General features: G+C 40.3%; 1 protein-coding gene across 1 annotated transcript; it reads left to right on the forward strand.

The window, feature by feature from the left end:
- Positions 1-9,023: 9,023 nt before the first annotated feature.
- Positions 9,024-10,565, forward strand: LOC115633827 (segmentation protein even-skipped). Its single transcript, XM_030531315.1, has 3 exons — positions 9,024-9,184; positions 9,299-10,022; positions 10,101-10,565. Exons 1-3 carry the CDS (start codon positions 9,049-9,051, stop codon positions 10,276-10,278), a joined length of 1,038 nt encoding a protein of 345 aa, XP_030387175.1. The 5' UTR covers positions 9,024-9,048; the 3' UTR covers positions 10,279-10,565.
- The last annotated feature ends 8,330 nt before the right edge of the window (positions 10,566-18,895 follow it).

The following is an 18,895-nucleotide window of genomic DNA, read 5'->3' on the forward strand; positions in this document are numbered from 1 at the left end:
TCGTCAATGCGGTGGACAACTGCTACCGACTCTGTGCATTTCCAACAGTGTTTGTTGGCGAATCTGTGGACATCGAATGCTTCTTTCCGACTGTCGCCTGTCGGTTCGTTCTTCTGTTTGTTTGTTGTGCTTGGAGTGCAATTGGTCAGGGTATGGGTAAACAGGCCGCCCGGTGGGATACCGACACCGCAAATGGCTCTATTTATAGTAAACGTAGCCGATCAATTCCCATATTTGTGGTTCCGCTCGCCGTCTTGACAGCGCCGTTCTGGCAGTTCCGACATTGCTGCTGCAACAAAATCTGTCTGCCACCCACAAATTACTAGGAAAGTTACGTTTTTGAACAATTAAATTGAAAAATTAAATAAAAAATATTGTTAAATAGATGTTGAAATGTCGTGTTGAATGTTGCTAATATTTCCAACTTCTTTTAAGGTAAAATTTATTCCTTAATTTAAAGCCATTCAATGATATCTAAAAATTTTCATATTTTATTTCTTTTCTTTCAGCCAACCACAAATTACTAGGAAAGTTACGTTTACAAGCCTCTTTTTTATATTTTTGTTGTTAGTATTTGAAAAATTAGATAAAAATATTGTTAAATAGATGTTGAGATGACGTGTTGAATGTTGGTGGTAACTGGAACTTTTTAAGGACATCAATTATTCCTTAATTTAAAGCCATTCAACGCTATCTAAAAATGTTCATGTTTTCTGTTTCAATTGGACACATTTTAATTATAATTTGTATAAATACGCCAAATATTTGTAAGGGGGATATTTTAAAATATAAAACAGATTTATAGCTTTCTTAATTTTAGGATAATTATTAATGCCAAAATGTTAAACACAAACTGTATTATTCATGGGATAATGGGAGATGCATGCGCTTTATAGTTGGATTTAGACACTACATACAAAATGATAAGAAATTCAATATATGTTTAGTTTGTTGATTTCAGAGTTTAGATTTTTCTCTCCTCATTTTCTTAGAAAAACCTCATCAATATTTTGATAATCTCAATGATCACACAATATTACTTATATGAATTGTAGTTTAGTAAATTTCTCTGCTTGCATTTTTCTTTATATTATTTGGGAATGCTTAATTTGCCTTTTTCTATTATTATAAAAGTAAATACACCCCAGCTGGACACACATTTTCTAAATAACCCCTTTCAACAAATTTGTGCGATAACATATGAAGTATTTCTTTTTTATTAGCAACTAAATGTCTACATGATTTATTTGGTCATACAATTAATGATTCCCATTTTAACTGAGCGCTGTTTTCATATTTTTACTCAATAATTAAACTGAGATTTTAAATTATTTATTTTAAACGTTTTTAAGTGGCTATAAAATGGTTTCTGTGGACAGTCATATTTGTTATATGATTTGAACTATATGCTAAGCATATATACATATATATGTAAGTCTCTTTTTAAATTTGATGTCTGTTTTATGATGTCTATTTTATGAGAAATCAATATAAACTCATATATACTTGAATTGTTTTGTCCGCCGCAGTTTGTTTTCGAAAAGCGAATTCTATCACCAAAAGAACTCCTACTACTTAGCGTTATACAATACTGATACACCTTAAGAAATAAACTAGAATACGATTTAACCCTTTGGGTACAGAGTATAAAAATATTTCTAGTCTTAACACACAGTTTAACGTGATTTTTATAGAAAAGTTTACAAGTTTTACTTGCAATATAAAAGTATATGAGTAGAAGAAGGAGATGATAGGTTTTTAGAAATTATTTCCATTTTAAACTTGATTTCATTTAAAACCATTTTCAACCAGCCTTCATCTATTCATTAGTTACCTCTAATAAGGTTTGAAGTTTCCAACTCTATTCTCCTTATTAATAATTTAATAGCTTTATTAAACATTGTAAAAAACACAAATACATTACTGAAAGAACACAATTTTAACTAAGATATAATTGTTTTTTAAGGGTGTTTTTTTTGTCATTAGTCTATATATACTTACTACTTAGTTACTATTACTGATGTGAAGCAATAATGAACCTTGTCTCCACATTTTAGTTTCTTGCTGTTTGATTAAAGCTTTAGCTTTTTGAACCCCTCTATAAGAGACTTTCTTTAATTAATAAACCTTTTTCATAAATAAATACATGTGTATTTACACAGATCACAATATTTGTTATCAACCCACATTTCAATTACAGGTCAAATCCACAGAACCCTTTCCAATTACAGATCAATTCCCACTTGTGAATTATACTTCAATGTATTATCATTTTTTAGGCAAACCCTTTTCTACTTTTTTGGATGGAGTCAAATTTTAGAAAGATTGTTTAGCCATTTGAATATCAGTCCTCTTTAACATTTTGTAAATACAATATATTTTAATGTGCTCCTGCAATAGTACAATATCTAAAAAATGAGCATATTTTTTATAGAAATAAAATATAAAAAAGAACGAAAGCAATTTCCATCAATTTTCCCACCATAGCTTGAGTGGTTTTATTTTATTTTTTCTTACAACCTACAACCATCAGCTCTGAATGGAGGAGAATGCGTTGAATGAGAGGCAAAAGGAACGCGCGCCCTAAAAAAGAAACCGCTAATCATGCGCCCACACAATACCCTACAATGGCTCACCTAATTATTTGACTCAATTGTGCGAGCTCGTGCTCTGCTTAGCTGTCTTGTTTTGTCGCTTTTTTGTTTGTTTTGAAAAAAGCGAGCAATTTTTAAACTATTTGTTGCTCTTTTTATGAGTTTTTTCCTTTATTCCCATTTTTTCCGCACACACTGGTCCCAGAACCTGCCCTATAACCGTCCTAATTACGGCAGTTAGCCGGCCGGGCACTTGGTCGAGAGGTCGAGTCTGCGGCCGCAGCTTCGCGGGATGCGAAGTCCGTTTTTATTGCGCTCGCATTTCACTAAAAATTGGGTCGTTTTTTTCTCTTCTTGGCCATGCCCTCTAGGTAGAGCAGACGCGCCTTTTTATTGGTGCAGTTTCCGCGGAAATGCCGGACATATTGGCTGAGCGACCTCGTCTTCGTCAGGATGAGGATGATCATCCTGTCGAGTGCTGGCTGCAGTCGCTGCATTAGAAAACTAGATCAGTTTTTTGTTTTGTTTCAATTTTTGTGCGCTGCTTTAGGGCCGGGTCGCTTTGTTCTTTCAAACGATTTTTCAAAACTATATATATGCAGATTTTTATGGACTAATCCTCGGCACAATTTTCGCCGAACTGGAACAGAGCTTGTTGTTTTGGCATTGTGTCCTGTCGGGCAGGCAATGCGCGACGTTTTCGACCGTATTAGGAAACTAGATCAAGTTTTTTGTTTCCATTGTCCTTTTTTTCGCTATGCTGCGCTACTTTTTTTCCCCGAAAGCCACAGCGGCCCAAACAGCGAGCTGCTCTAATTTTTTAATTCTTCACGGGTTTTTATGGCGGCGGGAAAACGGGAAATCGGGAAAACGGTGCTAAACATGCAAACAACCAACAAATATCACAAGGTTATCCTTACTTACCTGTTAATTGCGTCCATAATTCAATATTTCCGTTTTTAAGAGAGCACTCTAGTAGTTCAGTTCTTCGTTTCCTCACATCTATTCTTTTCAATAGTCACAAGCATGAACATATTTTTATTAGGGCGTGTATTTTCTATGCAAATGGAAATGTATTTTCGTTTTTGTATTTAATGGCAACTGTTTGTTTATCCTTGGAAGAATCTATGAGCTCGGCCACTTCTTTGGTGCCGATATGATAAGCAAATGTAAATCTATCTCGATACAAATTTGCTTAACTTTTTAAATGTTATTCATCCACTTATTAATCCAGAGTATTTAACATGGAGGATAGCGCTGTGGGTAGAATAAATCTCAATAATTGAATGCTCGTAAATTAGAGTAGAGGTTTGTGGAACTTCTGATCAATTTGATGATCATATAGTCGCATATGCTTTGATATATCTTCTTCTTCTTTTTATTATTTAAAAAGATATTTTAACAGCATTGAGCTATTATATCTGACCTATTAACTAACTATGGCAATAAAATAGTTTAGAAATAAAACTATGCTACACATAGTTCCAAATTATATTGGCTTAGATTAAATTATATTGGATTTGCGTTTATTTCTCCTTTGGTTTTTGATTTGGATGGCAACTCAAATTAGTTTGTTGAAACATACGAGCTTTTAAATTGAAATTAAAATGCATGCAAACTTTCAACATTTTTTCTTTTTTGTTCTTTTTTTATGTTTTTATGTTCTTCAAATAATGAAGAAATAAGAATGGTCGTTTAAATTCCAAACACTTTACTAAACCCACGGAAAATATATGTATTGCTTTAAAAAAAAGTTTTGTATAGTACTTGTGAGCCGAACTCCTGCAGAGGAATATATTAATTATATTATATTAGATATTAATAATTAATTGATGATTCAATGAACTGGCACACAAGAGACCTTTACAAGATACAAAAACAAACATTTTTAATATGATCCGCCTTACTTATATAGATGTTTGAAATCAAAAAAATCGGAATCAGAAAAACAAGCAAAGAAAATCTTGGTTCAGATCGTGAACTTAAAGACTCTTAAGCAATCGAAATGGAATAAAGGAGTGAAAAGTTAACAAAAGCCAAACTAAAAAGTTAACAAAAAAGGAACTGAAATAAATGACTGTAAAATAATAAATTGTCAGTACAAACCACTTCGGTTCGCTTGTTAAAGAAAGCTGAAGGGCTTAAAAAGTTATGTTAAACGAAAGCAAATATTTTCAAAGGAGAACACTCAACAATGTGTGTGCACACATTTGGAACTCTCCTCCGCAATTAGCCAATCAATCGAGCCTTTTTATTGCAAATTTCCATCTAAGGAAAGGTAGGTAAACATGTTCTTAGTTGATGACAGGCGTAATCAGCGATATGGACGCTTTGCATTTGTATGCGCAAAATGGCAATAAACGCAACAACAAATGATTAGCAACAAGAGCAACTCTTCCTAGTATTGAGGGAAAGACATCGAGACGACATCCCGTATCCCGTATCCCACAACCCACATCCATATTCACATTCACATCCTGAAAGTGTTCGGCCGATGTGACAATGGTCGATGGTCGATTGGCCGTGTCAGGGTCAGGTAGCAGTAGCCCTCTCCTCTGGTTAATAGTGGTCGACACTTTCGGCTTCAGCTTCAGAGCTGCCATAAAGGGTATTGGTATTTACTGTCGATGCCGCAGTGTCGCGTTTATTTGCCTTGGCCGAAAGCCGAAATCCATTCTCTGGCCTAAGCACGGACGGACGGACAAATGGGCAAAACAAAAGCGCCTGCTCTTCACAATAGGCAAGGTTGTGGGTAGGGTTCTGTTCGGTTGGGTTCGGTTCCGTTCCGTTCGCTCGCGGGCAAGGCTTGGGCTTTAACTTGCCTTGGACTTCGTCTCGCTGGCCAGGTCAACTAGGTAGAGATCGAGCAGTGCGGCGAGTTAATGCAAATTGCCGCGCAATATAACCCAATAATTTTAACTAACTCACGAGATGCCCTCATTCTGGCAGAGTTACTTAGTAATGCATAACAATGAGCGCACAGTTTGTGACGAAGGTTCCAAGGGCTGGCCATTGGCTGGCATTGGCTGGCATTGGAATTTTTGGTGCCTCTACGTTAATCCGTTTGCCATAAGCGACATTATTAGTCAATTTTCATGTTTAAAATCGTAGCCTGCCAGCAATTTCACTTTCTTTCAACGACAACGACAACGAAAACAACAAACAACAAACAACATTGTCGACGACGGCGGCGTTCCGACGAGTTAGATTTTATTGCAGCATCTTGAACAATCAGTCCCCTGGATTTGGTAACAACGGCGATGCATGCTGGGCAGGGTTGAGGAATTGCTCTACTTTCGTTGCTGCATCGATAGGGTGGTGGAATTTAGGCAGAATTTCGTCCTCTTACAACGAATGCAGAAAGAAAGTGGTTTGCTTTAGTGACCCGCTAATGGACTCCTCACATACTGACTAACTGACTGACTGGCTAACTGAGTGAGCGAGCGCATGAGTGAGTTACCAACCGACCAGGTTGGGCTCAGGAGTTTCCACTGTCCACGGCTGGTTTGTTTATTTGTTTGTTTAGTGGATTAAGGACGCGCATCCATCGCATTTGACTTAAATTTTGACTTTGGCTTTACCACTGATCCCGTGCCTTTTCATTAGAAAGCCATAAAACACATAATTATGCCCATCCATATGGATCAGTGCACGCTCGCACGCCCAAACATATGTATAGTGCGAGCATGTATGCCTGCAATATAATTAGCAGGCTTAAGAATCGGTCACATTTTTTTTTTCCAAAAGCCTAACCCCTTTAAGCCGCACAGGTAGAACAGAGCCGCTGTTTACGCAACCCTCCAAAACAACCGACTCTGGCATGATACAGCCCGGCAATATGATTATATCATCATAATAAATGTTTTCCGTAACGAAAACTTTTCAAATTAAGTTTCGGCAGCAGTTATCGCGCCCCAAAAGCAATTCAAAACAGTAAAATCTAACTAAATCGGATGCTGCATGCCTCAGTTAAAAACAAATCCCAATACATACTTTTAAGCAGCTCTGATGATATGGCTTGCTGAGCAAAAGGCAGTTTATTGATTTATTAAACTTAATTTCTTATTTGTAGAATTTTTTAGCATTTGAATAATGTTTTTATTCTTAAAAAACATTGAATTGGAATTGTCTTCAATACAAGCTTTTAAAGTAAAACAACATATCTTGAAAGAAGTCATTTTTCCATATAATTCAATATCTAAAGGCTTTAGGTCGCTCTAATGAAAAGAAAACTACTTCCCTCACATGTAACTAAATATTTTTTGGCATTAGCTATTTGCTTTGCTATTTCCAATTATAAGTATTCCACTTTTAGAATAGAAATCTCTTGATTGTAGTTCTTACCCTTTGTAATGTTTATTTGCTGCCTAAAGAATAAAACAGAGTTTTTCTAAGGCCTGCTTACTGATTGATAAGGTAGCTTGTTATTATTCTGATTCTAAAATTACGTCGCTTTAGCAAATCAAATGCTAACGCAGCATAACTGCTAATTTAATATTTGTATCAGCTAAAATAAATTTCTATGTTGCACATCTAGTATAGAAAGTCTTCTCATAGAGATGAGATGAATTATGTTTCTCGAAATGTGGAATTAGGTGGAGTGATGTTGTAGCACCGATTTTTCTATAAAACATCAAAAGGAATTGGACGTTCTGGCCTATTTTATACTTCTGTCTGCTTGGCTAATTATGTGCCAAAATATCGGTCTTAATATTTATCTTTCATCTGTCTTTCTATCTGCCTAATCGTTTAAGGCTTTGAATCGAATTTTCGGTTATATACATCCATGAAATACAGATATGCATATATCATCGATCGCAGAGTATTATCCGTTTCTTCAGTTAGCCTCTCTACCAACCATCCACTGTATGGCACATGCATGTGAAAACAAAGTAAATGGCACATAGAAAACATAATGGCGCCTTCAAGTTAGTTGTTGGGCAGGGGAGTGGGGGGTAACTGGTTGATGGAAGTTTTTGTTTTATTTGGTTGGATAAACTTCGTTTATTGTATGGCGTAGCAGCCAGCTGGCTGACTGGGGTGCGGGTGCCATTAAACGTGCGGCATAACATTAAGACTTCATAAAAGCGCAAATAATTTGCTGCAAAGTCCTGACGGCCACGACGACGACGACGTCGGCCAAATCGATAAGCCAACCCCTGTGCTTGGGTCTTGAAAAATGGCCACGACAGCAGCTCCAACTTGTACTCTGCATCAGGCGGGCTGCAATGAAAATAAAGCGCACGCACACACCCATACCCTAACAATTGTTAGAATGGGGGCGGCAGCAGTAAATATGTGCATATATATGTATGTAAGTACAACCCAAACTCCAGTCTAAGCCCGAGCGCAGCTATACGCGCGCATTATGCCATATCATTCTTGATGAAGCAGATAAAATCCCATTATTAAGGGGGCCTCTCATGTCTCATTCGCGCCCGTGGAGAGACCCGCTTGCGGACAAGCGAAACAAAAGATTCGCTCATTCGCTATGAATACGAAATTCCGCATTTTTGCCTTTTTGGGTCGCTCCCGCACGCACCCACCGAGAGCGAGGCCCAAACTCTGCGGCAGAGCCCAGCTGAGAGCGCCGCATGTTGTGAGAGTCGAGCAGCGCTGTCGTTGTCGCTGTCGCTGCTGCTGCTGCTGCTGCTGCTGCTGCTGCTGCTCCATGATAGCTTAATTATGGCGGCCCAGGCCAGCACACATACACGCACATACACACACATATGTATAAAATTGAGAGATGCACCATTAACTGCGTGCTCTCAACAATAAGCACAGCAAGCAACGGCTCCCTGCATACACACACACACACACACACATACACACAAGTACAGAGCAACGTCTTACTCTCATGCTTTGCTTCCATCGAATTAGGGATGTATGGTAGTGTGTATGTACAAGTATGTATGTGCGCTTTTTATCTGCAGCTTCATTCTTTTTATGCCATTGTTCCGGCATCGTAATTGCCTTCATCGTCGCATAATTGTCTGGCCGTCCCGCTGCCGTTCAGCGCTCAACGGCAGCGTTCGAACACCGCAAACATTAGCACCGTTCATTGCACCACACGGAGCATGCTGACTCGCTTCCGCACACACCAATCAGTCGGCAGGCATCTCGTTCTATGTACGACTTCATTGGCTGCCTGCCTGCAAATGTGGCTGTGTGTGTGTGCGTCTGTGTGAGCCGCGGCCATTGTTTGTCGCTGCTGAGCACGCCTCTGGCTTTCTGCATGCCGCACCGCACCGCCGCGCCGGGGTATATAAGGCTTCGGGGTAGCAGAGATTATCACACTTGAGCTGTAACATCCGAACAGTACGCATCGTAGCAGTCTTTTTAAGGACCGTCGCCAGTCGAGTGCTGTGAATTTCGAAGAGTCTAGTGAATATTAGAGTGAAATAAATTGAGTTTTTAGTGAGAAATTATCTGAAAATCAATAATATCAAACAATATGCACGGATACAGAACGTATAATATGGAGAACCATCATGCACACCACGATAACACCGTGGACCAGAAGCCGCTGGTTGTTGACCTAATGTCCACACAATATGGCAAACCACAAACGCCACCACCATCGCCAAATGGTAAGCATCCACATCTAGCCGACGGCTTAGGCCCTCTCGCTATAGAACCGCAATGAAAGAACGTTGCAACACTTTGCTAACTTGACATCGTTTCTCCACCTTTTCTACTTATAGAGTGCCTTTCTAGTCCGGACAACTCATTAAATGGCAGTCGCAACTCTGAGATACCCGCTGATCCCTCAGTTCGTCGCTATCGAACTGCATTCACGCGCGATCAGTTGGCGCGTCTAGAGAAGGAGTTCTACAAGGAGAATTATGTTTCGCGTCCGCGTCGCTGCGAACTGGCCGCACAGCTTAATCTGCCCGAATCCACGATTAAGGTGTGGTTCCAGAACCGTCGCATGAAGGACAAGCGTCAGCGCATCGCCGTCGCCTGGCCCTATGCTGCTGTCTACTCCGATCCCGCTTTCGCCGCTTCAATTCTGCAAGCGGCCGCAAATAGCGTTGGAATGCCGTATCCTCCTTATGCACCAGCCGGCGCCAATCCAATGCTGGCCACCGCGATGCCCACCATGCCAGTGCCCGGACACTCACCCTACGGCCAATATCGCTACAGTCCTTACCACATTCCAGCACGTCCAGTGCCACCCGCACCACACATGGCACCACATCCGGCGTCTGTAGCCGCTGCCATGAATGCGGCCGCTCCCATGGGATATCCTGCTGCTGCCATGCTGAGTGCCGCCGGCATGCCGCCCAACTATGCAGCCCTGAGCGTGCCCAAGACCCACACGCCCCCGTTGGATCTGCAATCGTCCTCCTCGCCGCACTCCTCGACGCTCTCGCTCAGCCCTGCCGGCTCCGATCACACCAAGGTCTTCGATCGCAGCCTCAGCCCGTTGCGTCCAGCCAACAACTCAAACGCTCACCTGCCACTGCTTCCGCCTGCAGCCGCCTCGAGCGCCGTCGACTGCAGCTACACAGCGAGCTCGACGAATACGACTACCACCACAGCAAGTCCTTTGCCCGCACCTGGAGGTCTGCTAATGTCCACTGCTAAGCGTCCGGCTTCCGCGATGTCACCGCCCCCAGCCACCACGGTGATTGCTGAGCCGAAGCCCAAGCTCTTCAAACCCTACAAGACTGAGGCGTAAGCCGTCAATAGCTTCGCTTCTAAAAAAAAACCAACACCAACACCAACACCCGCCCGCCCATAATGGCTGTACGCGGCCCAGTTCCGGCTGGGCTGTTTACACTCTTCGATTGTACAAATTAGTTGTAATTGTTGTGTTTTCGATGTACGAAAGGAGTCTCTTCCTGCTCAGTGTGTAGAGTCACATTAGGCTTTTATTTATTGTACATACTTGTATAACTTAGTTAAATTAGTCAATTAAGCAATACTGAAAACCAATCAAAATAAATTTACAAAATCCCAAAAGAATATCTAATGTCTCCTGTATTACTGCTACTATACTATATAACTATCATATACTGGTTACCTGGGATTTATGAGCACTCTACCTGTCCAGCGTTTTTGCGCATTGTTTTCACAGTCCGAGAAGTGTGCATTTTATTGACTTTGGATTAGCGTGGCTGCCAAAATCGGACAGCTGCAGGCTGCAGCGTTTACAAATAGGAGAAACTATAGCTTGACCTTCGATGTGCCACCCACTAGGGAAGGTCGAGCGAGAGCAGCGCCGACGGGGGTCAGGCACAAGCCGCCACTTAAAATGAGGCACGACAAAATTTGTCATTAATGCGATTAAAGAAAATTGAACTGAAATCGAGCTCGAGCCAAAAACTACGCCCTGCTCGCTGTAGTCCCCCGTAGGTACGTTCTACACTCGAAAAAATAAAGTCTGCCTCGTTTAAATATTAATAGAAACGTGCGCTTATTAAAAAAAAGTATTAAGTAAGATGAAGAAGCTTATTTTAGAAAAATATGAAACATTTATTTAGTGCTAGTTTAAGATAATAAATAGTATTGCCCCACCGGGTCGGGGCGTTAATTAGATATTATTGCATGTATTTGATTAGATTGCTCCTTCTTAGGCTTTTCTAGCCTCAGTCAGTGACAGTCAATGTTTGTTGACATAAATAAATAAATACAATAAATAAGTAAAAGGAACGACTTTCTAGAATATAGAACATGTATTTTTCTCAGTGTAGCCGTTGCAGTTGTCGCATTTGGCACGCCTGTGCCTGGCCAAGGCCTCGCCGTGTGCGTTTGCGTGTGCCTCCTGCTCCGCCGTCGGCTGAAGGCTCAAGGATACTGCAGCCACTGGCACGCGACAGGTCGCCTTGCATTTGGGCTCCTGCTGTTGTTTCGCCCACATTGTCACTGCACATCAGTGGCCTCGTCTGTCACTGTTGCTAATTAATTGCCGTTCCTCACTCACCCGCTCGCTCGCTTTTTAGCACCCGTTGCGACGACAGTCGGAGTCGCATTCAACGTCAATGTAGAGTCCAGTTAAATCGCATCCAGCCCAGCTGGGCGACAATCTGTTTGTTTGTTTATTTGTATTAAGTCTGCACATACGACCAATAGTCGTAATTGAGAAATCATAAGCCCGCGAGGGCAATGCGCACTGCAAGCGAAAGGATAAAGGAGTTACATTTGGAATTAATTGCCGAACAAACATGTGTTTCAATTGTTTTTGTCCGGGGGTTGTCAATTGCCACTCTTATCGAACCCATAAAAAACGCATAAGCCACGGGTTAGCTACCGAGGGTTACTCTTACCCCGGAATCCTTGACTAATTGTGCGTGCATCCCCATCCCCCGACAAGGGGCGCTCAATCAAAACATGTTTTGACACTTGGCAGCCCCGTAAAAAATTGTCTGCTCATTTTTTGTTCGATTGCACCCTTTCGGTCTGGAGATGCGCCCTTCTCGCCTGCGCCACCGGCACCACAGTCGCCACCATCGTCGCACTCGCAGCACAAGTGGCAACATTTTATGATTTGATAATAAAGATAGCGAAAATATGTGCTGCCACATGCCCTGGGGACCAGCAGCCACTTGGCTGCCGCAGTACCTCTATCTACTTGTATGTGTGAGCTCCGTCTCCGGCAGTGTTCATGTTCATCAGCGCCCGGTGCTTTCGTCCGTGCCTTCTGCGGCTGCTGGTTGCCAGTAAATTAAAAAGCGTAAAAATACGTGTAAGGACCAGCAACAACAATCGAAATTGCTTCCATTTGACACGCCGAAGATAACATGCCCTTGCCACTATAGTTTTGGGGTGAATAGTGGAATGAATATTGCTTAAAAAAGAAAATCTAAAATGTAAAACAATTTCCGAAAGGGGTTTAGTCCTCAGCAACTTGCTTTAGCAGGAGAACTCCTTGTTGCAACACAGATTTTGAATTGCTTTCGTTTTAAAAATCCTTACCAAGTGCGTTCGTTCATAAACAGAATGTAATGCTCGAGTCTGATCTTGAAAACTCTGCATTCGCTTTAAAAAATCTGATGAATTACAAAACAGAGGAAAAGTCGAGGCAGTACTTAGACTTTCTGAGATCCAAACGTTCTTACAGAAGTACACTGCTTTTAGCGTCTCATCTCTTCGTACTGTTCAATAAAATATTTGGAGTCTGGTACACCATTTCTACTTTTTACGAATTAGGTATAGAAATATCTGCAACGTAAATCATTTTCTGACTGGGTTGTAAACCAAATACTAGCAAAAAAGGACACTTTCGTTTTGGGGTTTATACAAGAGTGACAAAGTATTTCGTGCAAAATTTCGCTTGCATTTCAGAAGTCTGAAGTGGTTCGACAGGCAAATAATTTAAAGGCAAGTTTTGCTACTTTTTTAAAACTATGTCATGAAATTAGTCGTATCCATAAATCTATTATAGATTTAATAAAACCTTAGACTACAGTCAGATGGGAAATCAATTGGCTGACAGATATGTTCTTCTATATCTAACAAATGTGACATCATTAAATACTGTTAGTTTACTCGTTTTCACAATTTCCATTATGTCTTTAATAGGAAACATTATCTTGTCTGCACATAATACAAGTATACATACCTCTATAGGAAGGAGTTGATTTCTTAAGATACTAATGAAAGAAAACTGACAAATTCTGAAAACAGAATGTAATAAATTTATAATTAAAAATAAATTGTAATTTATAATTCGTTTATATTTATTTTGTGTCTTTTTGTCTAAATTTAATGTACTTACTAGTAGGTTAGTAGTAGTTACTAGTAGGACTGAACCATCGCTCGTAGAAGCAAGGCTCATTCGTTTGAATAAAAAACCATGGGAGTGCTAAATAGCTGTCCTAGAATATTACTCAATCATGTATACAAAAAATTTAGGTTCCGAAATTTGATTTCAGTTCCGATAATTAGAGAAAAACATATAATTAGTTAAGTAATTAACTTATTGATATTCAAATCGCATATATTTTAAAACGCATTTCAGTTCCGATAATTAGAGTAAAATATTTAATTAGTTAAGTAATTAACTTTGGCGTTTAAATAATTCTCTCGATATTCAAATCGCATATACTTGTATTTTAAAACGCATTTCCAATTCGGGGCCTGCTCGGGGCCTGCTCTTTGACACATTCGCCTTGTTAAAGTCGATATGCTCTTTCAGCAGGTGGCAAGGGTATAGAACAACAGAAACAACTCGATTAATTCTTAAACGTTGCACGTCGCCAGGGGAATTGGAGCGGAGTGTGGAAGTGGAAGTGTGTCGAAAGGGATGACGAGGTGTTGTCCGCTTCGGTGCTGGGGGGTTGTTCTTCCTTCCATGCGGATGGTGTCGCTCTGTTGTTGTTGTTGTTGTTGTCGTTGAGATTTAATGGGCTTATCAGCCATAGACACAGGTTGATAATTAATCATGTGGGGATTAAGTTGTTTGAAATGTAGAAATCATCAACATGTTTATTGAAAAATTATGCGGCCCAACTGCGACATAAAAAATGAATGCGAATTGAAGTTGAAATTGAAATTGGAATCCAAAACAGCTGCGCCCCTGCTCCGATGATACCTTTTAATGCGATGCATTGCGGCGTGTGTGAAGCTGATTTGTGAGCACACCATATAAGAGGGTATATAAAAGAGTTAACAGATTTCAAAAATAAATGCGGTATTATTATCAATTAGTTGACTGTATCTAATTTCTGCCGCCGCCGCCGCCTTTGTGCGCGCCTCTTTTATTGGGGCAATCAATGGCCTTTGGCAGAGCCATGAATGGCAGCCACTTCATGAGAAATTCTCCCACAAAATTCTCTTTCGAAACAATGCATAATTCAAGTCCCCCCCCCCAACCAAAGCCAGCCCCGTTCTTTTATGGGCCTGACTGACAGACTGACTGTACGATGTGATGTGATGTACAAACAAAATTAAGTTTTATTGGTGCGTTGTGGTGTGTTGGTGTTTGTGTTTGTGTTTGTGTGTCTGTGTATGTGTATGGAAGGCATTATATTTGGTCGTGTGAGAGATCATGAGTGGAAATTGAGCGACTAAGAAACGAAATCGAAATGGTGATGAAGAAGGCCCGAATCACAATGCCACTGCCAGGATTTTGCGACTTTGATTTCTTTTAATGGTGAATTAGCACCTCGATGCGAGCTGCGCTGTATTGTTGTTGTTTTTTATGGCATTTCTCGCTGCGTTGAAGCATCTGACACTTTCCCAAATACTGTACATACTACTCGTAGCTCTGGGGTCCGATGTCAGAGGCAAAGGCAACTACACGGCATTTACGGTGTCCGCACAAAAGACAGCTTTTGTGTTTCTAGGCGACCGCAATTTCGACATCTTTGTCTTCACTCTATACCCTATATGCTAGGGCTCTAAAAAGGGGTATTATGCCTTTAATATTAGAGCTCAAGAGTCATGTTTCTTATCTAATTGATTTACATTTTGAAACTGATGTGTCTTAGGCGGGAAATTGCGAGCTCCGTATCTTAAGACCTCAGTTAAGTGCCCATTCATAAGCTAAATTATTTAAATTTATAAGCATTATTATTGTAATTATATAGTGCAATATATAATTTATAGTGCAATGTAGAAGAAGAGCTTGCTCCCTATTCTACGCAATATTCTGATGGCGAATAACTGCTTGTCTTCATCTGCGAACGGGTTAACAGTTTCCTTTAAATGCAGAAAAGATTTAGAGCTGATCTCTTGCAGCATACATCTACGAAGACTCTCAGTTTCTCCAAGTAGTTTCTCAAAGTAGTACAGAAAGTTTTATAGAATTTCAGGACAGATGGGAGTGATAGATAGAAACTTCTCGCTCCTTATCTTTGGGTAAGATTACTTCCCCTGCAGGTTTGCTTACTTGCCCGAAAACAGGTTCTTAAATGGCATTCTAATTTTTATTTTTATGTTTTTATTTATTTATTTTTTTCATCTACAAACTATGTAAAAGAAAAAAAGATAGAAGAAAAAAATTAAATTAAAATACTTAAATAATAAATATAATTAAAAATTAAAGGAGAAGAATCATTGAACCGTTGGGGGAAAATTTATTAGCCAGTCCTCACTTGAGATTAAAAAGTAAAAAGTATTATAACTAGCGCATAACACTCGAAAGGGATTGTACCTGGCATAATCAGTATTGCATCTGTTAAGTAGAAGAGGCGGAAAGTTCCTTGTTGGCCTGGAAGAAACCGAAAAATTGATACGACCTAAAAGCTTAGAGGAATCAATATCTCCGACAATCAATTTGTGGAGGAACAGAACACCAAGAAGTATCCTATGGTGAGCTAAAAAAGGAGCAGTCTACTGGAGTAGGAAGGTAATCGCAGATTAGGATCCCAGTTTAGACCACGAAGAGCAAAAAGAAGAAATTGTTTCTGGAACGACTCAATACGATCCTGATAATAACTGTTACGGACTGTCAGCATAGGCATGCCTGATCCAATTTCGACATTTGGTTTTGTTACAGAATCTAGTATTTGAAGCTTTACAGAGAGGAAAGGGTATCCGGGGTATGCTGCTTCACCCTCGCAATTCTGCCGACGCACAGCTGCCGACGCTGTTTGCCGTCTTGGGTCATTTATGATGTACAAAATTTACACTAACTGTCAATGAATATAAAGTGATTATGGCGCGGAGATTGCTCGATGCCGGACTGGGGCGTGGTTATATGGCTCTATGGCTGGGCAGCCACTGCAACTGCACAGCGGCCTGTTTGATTACAAAACGCTGAAAAGCTCAGCACAGCAGTTGCCTTGACTTATTGTCAACAACAAAAAATATACACACATACAATTCAAGGTGCTGGTCCCATGTTATACAACCATACTTGTATTCCCATCGCACTCGCAGGAGCCTCCATACATTTGTTAATTGCGACAAACGGCGAGCCACGAACCACGAAACGCTAAACGACGCTGAAAATGTTTTATGGACATGACAAATGGAGCTTTTGAGGGGCCACAAATTTTGCGAGATGACGCGGTTTCGTTGTCCAATGCCCATATAGGCATGAATAAAGATCTTTGTAAAACGATGATTCCAACATCCGAATATTTTCACACGTTTTACGCACACACACACACACACACCCGCGAGAGAAACTCGCCAAACGCCTGAACTCCGCTGCGAAACGGAAAGAGTCCGAAACAACCGACAACCGACAATGTTTCCATGTAATACTTGTATGCACGAATATAATGTGTATAGTATGTATCTGTGCTGTCTGGCAATACGCCAATTTGCACGCTTCCCATTAACGTACCACCCCCGGCCCCCGTATGGGCCTTGCGCCGCTTATCTCTGGCGAATTCGCAGAGCTCATCATTTTTACGGATATTAACAACTGATAATCGGAAACAATGACCAGCGAAATGGGGCCAACAACGACATGCCAATTATAATGCCGTCGGAATGATGCCAGTGAGTGCTTCCGCCTTTTGTGTTTACGTTAACAGTTTCCGTTTCCACAATTTACATACTCGTAGTCGTATGTAGTCGTATATCGCATGTGCGATTTCAATTCGCTGCGCCACAATTCGAATGCAATATGCAATTGGTCAGGCGCATTAGGGATGACCGTTGGCCGTCGGCTAAAGCCCCGATAATTGCATAAATATCACAACAAACGATTTGTAACCCGTGCCAAAGGTCCAAGTCCAAGCCCAAGCCCACCAGAGCTGCACCGCAGGACGATGCTGCTGGCAGGGCATAATAAAATGTGACCGACCAACAATATAAAATGAAATAAAAATCAATTGCTGTTGATGTATGCCAGCGAGGACGAGAGAGGAGGGGGTGGGTGGCTGGCTGGCTGCCTGGTCGCCGTCGGAATGAGGGGCAATAAATCTGCAGCTAAGATAATGAAACTAGAATGATTGTGGCAATCACGGGTGTGGCGAAGCGTTGATGCATATTGAAGCGGCAGTTGGTAGCTGCCAGTCGGGAGGGGAATGAGTACGTGACTGGGCTGGACTGGGCCGGACTGGGCTGGCCTGGGCTGGGTCGGGTTGGAGTTGGAGTTGGAGCTGGAACTTGGCGTCCACTGCGCATGTCTTGTCCTCATCCTGGATACAAAATTATCTTTTAGGTGCACGTGCAAAGCACACTAAGCAAAAAAAGGGGAGTTTGAAAAGAACTGGATATAATAATAATTCTTAAATCTTAATTGTACTATGGGATTTTTAAAAATGTAAAAAAAAAGAATTTAACAGTAATAGGCGAGAAGAATATTCTGTAGACTTGCTCAGTTCTTCATGTGCTGTAATATAAAGAATACAAGGCATCGGCAGTAAAAGCAATTCCTGATGTTAGTCCTTCAACACATACCAAAAAAAAAGGGAGTTTAAAAAGAAGTATATTTTTTGAGAAGATTGTTCTACATATAATAAAACTTTCTTGGATTTAAAAAAATGCTAATCAAGACAATTTAACGACCATAGCAATAACAAAATTCTGTAGACTTTCTCAGTTCTTCAAGGGGTGTAATATAAAGTATATATACAAGTCATCGGCAGTAAAAGCAATTCCTGATGTTAGTCCAAACCAAAAAAAAAAAAAAAGAGAGTTTAAAATGAAGTATGCTTTTTGTGAAGATTATACTACGTATAATTATTATTTTTGATTTACAAGTCTTAGATTTTTAAAAATGTCAAGATAACGATCATAGGCAGTAAGAATTGTCTGTACTTTCTAAGTTCTTTATCTATTATACAAAAGGCAGCGGCAGCAAAAGCAATTCCTTATGTTAGTCCTTCAATAACACATACCAAAGAAAAGGACAGTTTAAGAACAAGTGTACTTTCTGCGAAGATTGTTCTACATACATATAAAACTTTTAGATTTAGAAGTCTTGGCTTTAAAAAATGTTAGTCAAGAGAAGGCATCGGCAGCAATAGCAACTCCTTGTGTTAGTCATTCAAAAATGTATTTGGACTCACAAGCGGGCCTTCAAACCTCCCATCTTTAGCCATCCATTAGGAAGTTGATTACTGGTGATGTAGATTTCTCTGCACTTCTAGGTTGCAGACCTACTAGGTAGTAGTTCTCCTTAATTTTGTCCAGATGTAGAATCGCTTCCTGGCTCTATATCCAGTTTATAATGAACTTAACCTTCTACTGTCAACGGAAATCTCTTTAAGGCTCATTTGTCTTGCCCTTCCCCTTCTCATTTTCTTCATCTAACTAGCTATTTATTTGAATGTACTCTTCTATTTCTTTTCGGCTTTTAGATTTTGTTTGTCACGTTTATTTGCTTCTCTGAATACTTTTATGTGTGAAGCATAAAATTCCACAACTAGTCGGAGACTAGTTTATCGATTCTT

This window comes from Scaptodrosophila lebanonensis, unplaced genomic scaffold (genome assembly GCF_003285725.1).
Source record: "Scaptodrosophila lebanonensis strain 11010-0011.00,11010-0021.00 unplaced genomic scaffold, SlebRS2 tig00000001-arrow-pilon, whole genome shotgun sequence".
NCBI lineage: Eukaryota > Metazoa > Arthropoda > Insecta > Diptera > Drosophilidae > Scaptodrosophila > Scaptodrosophila lebanonensis.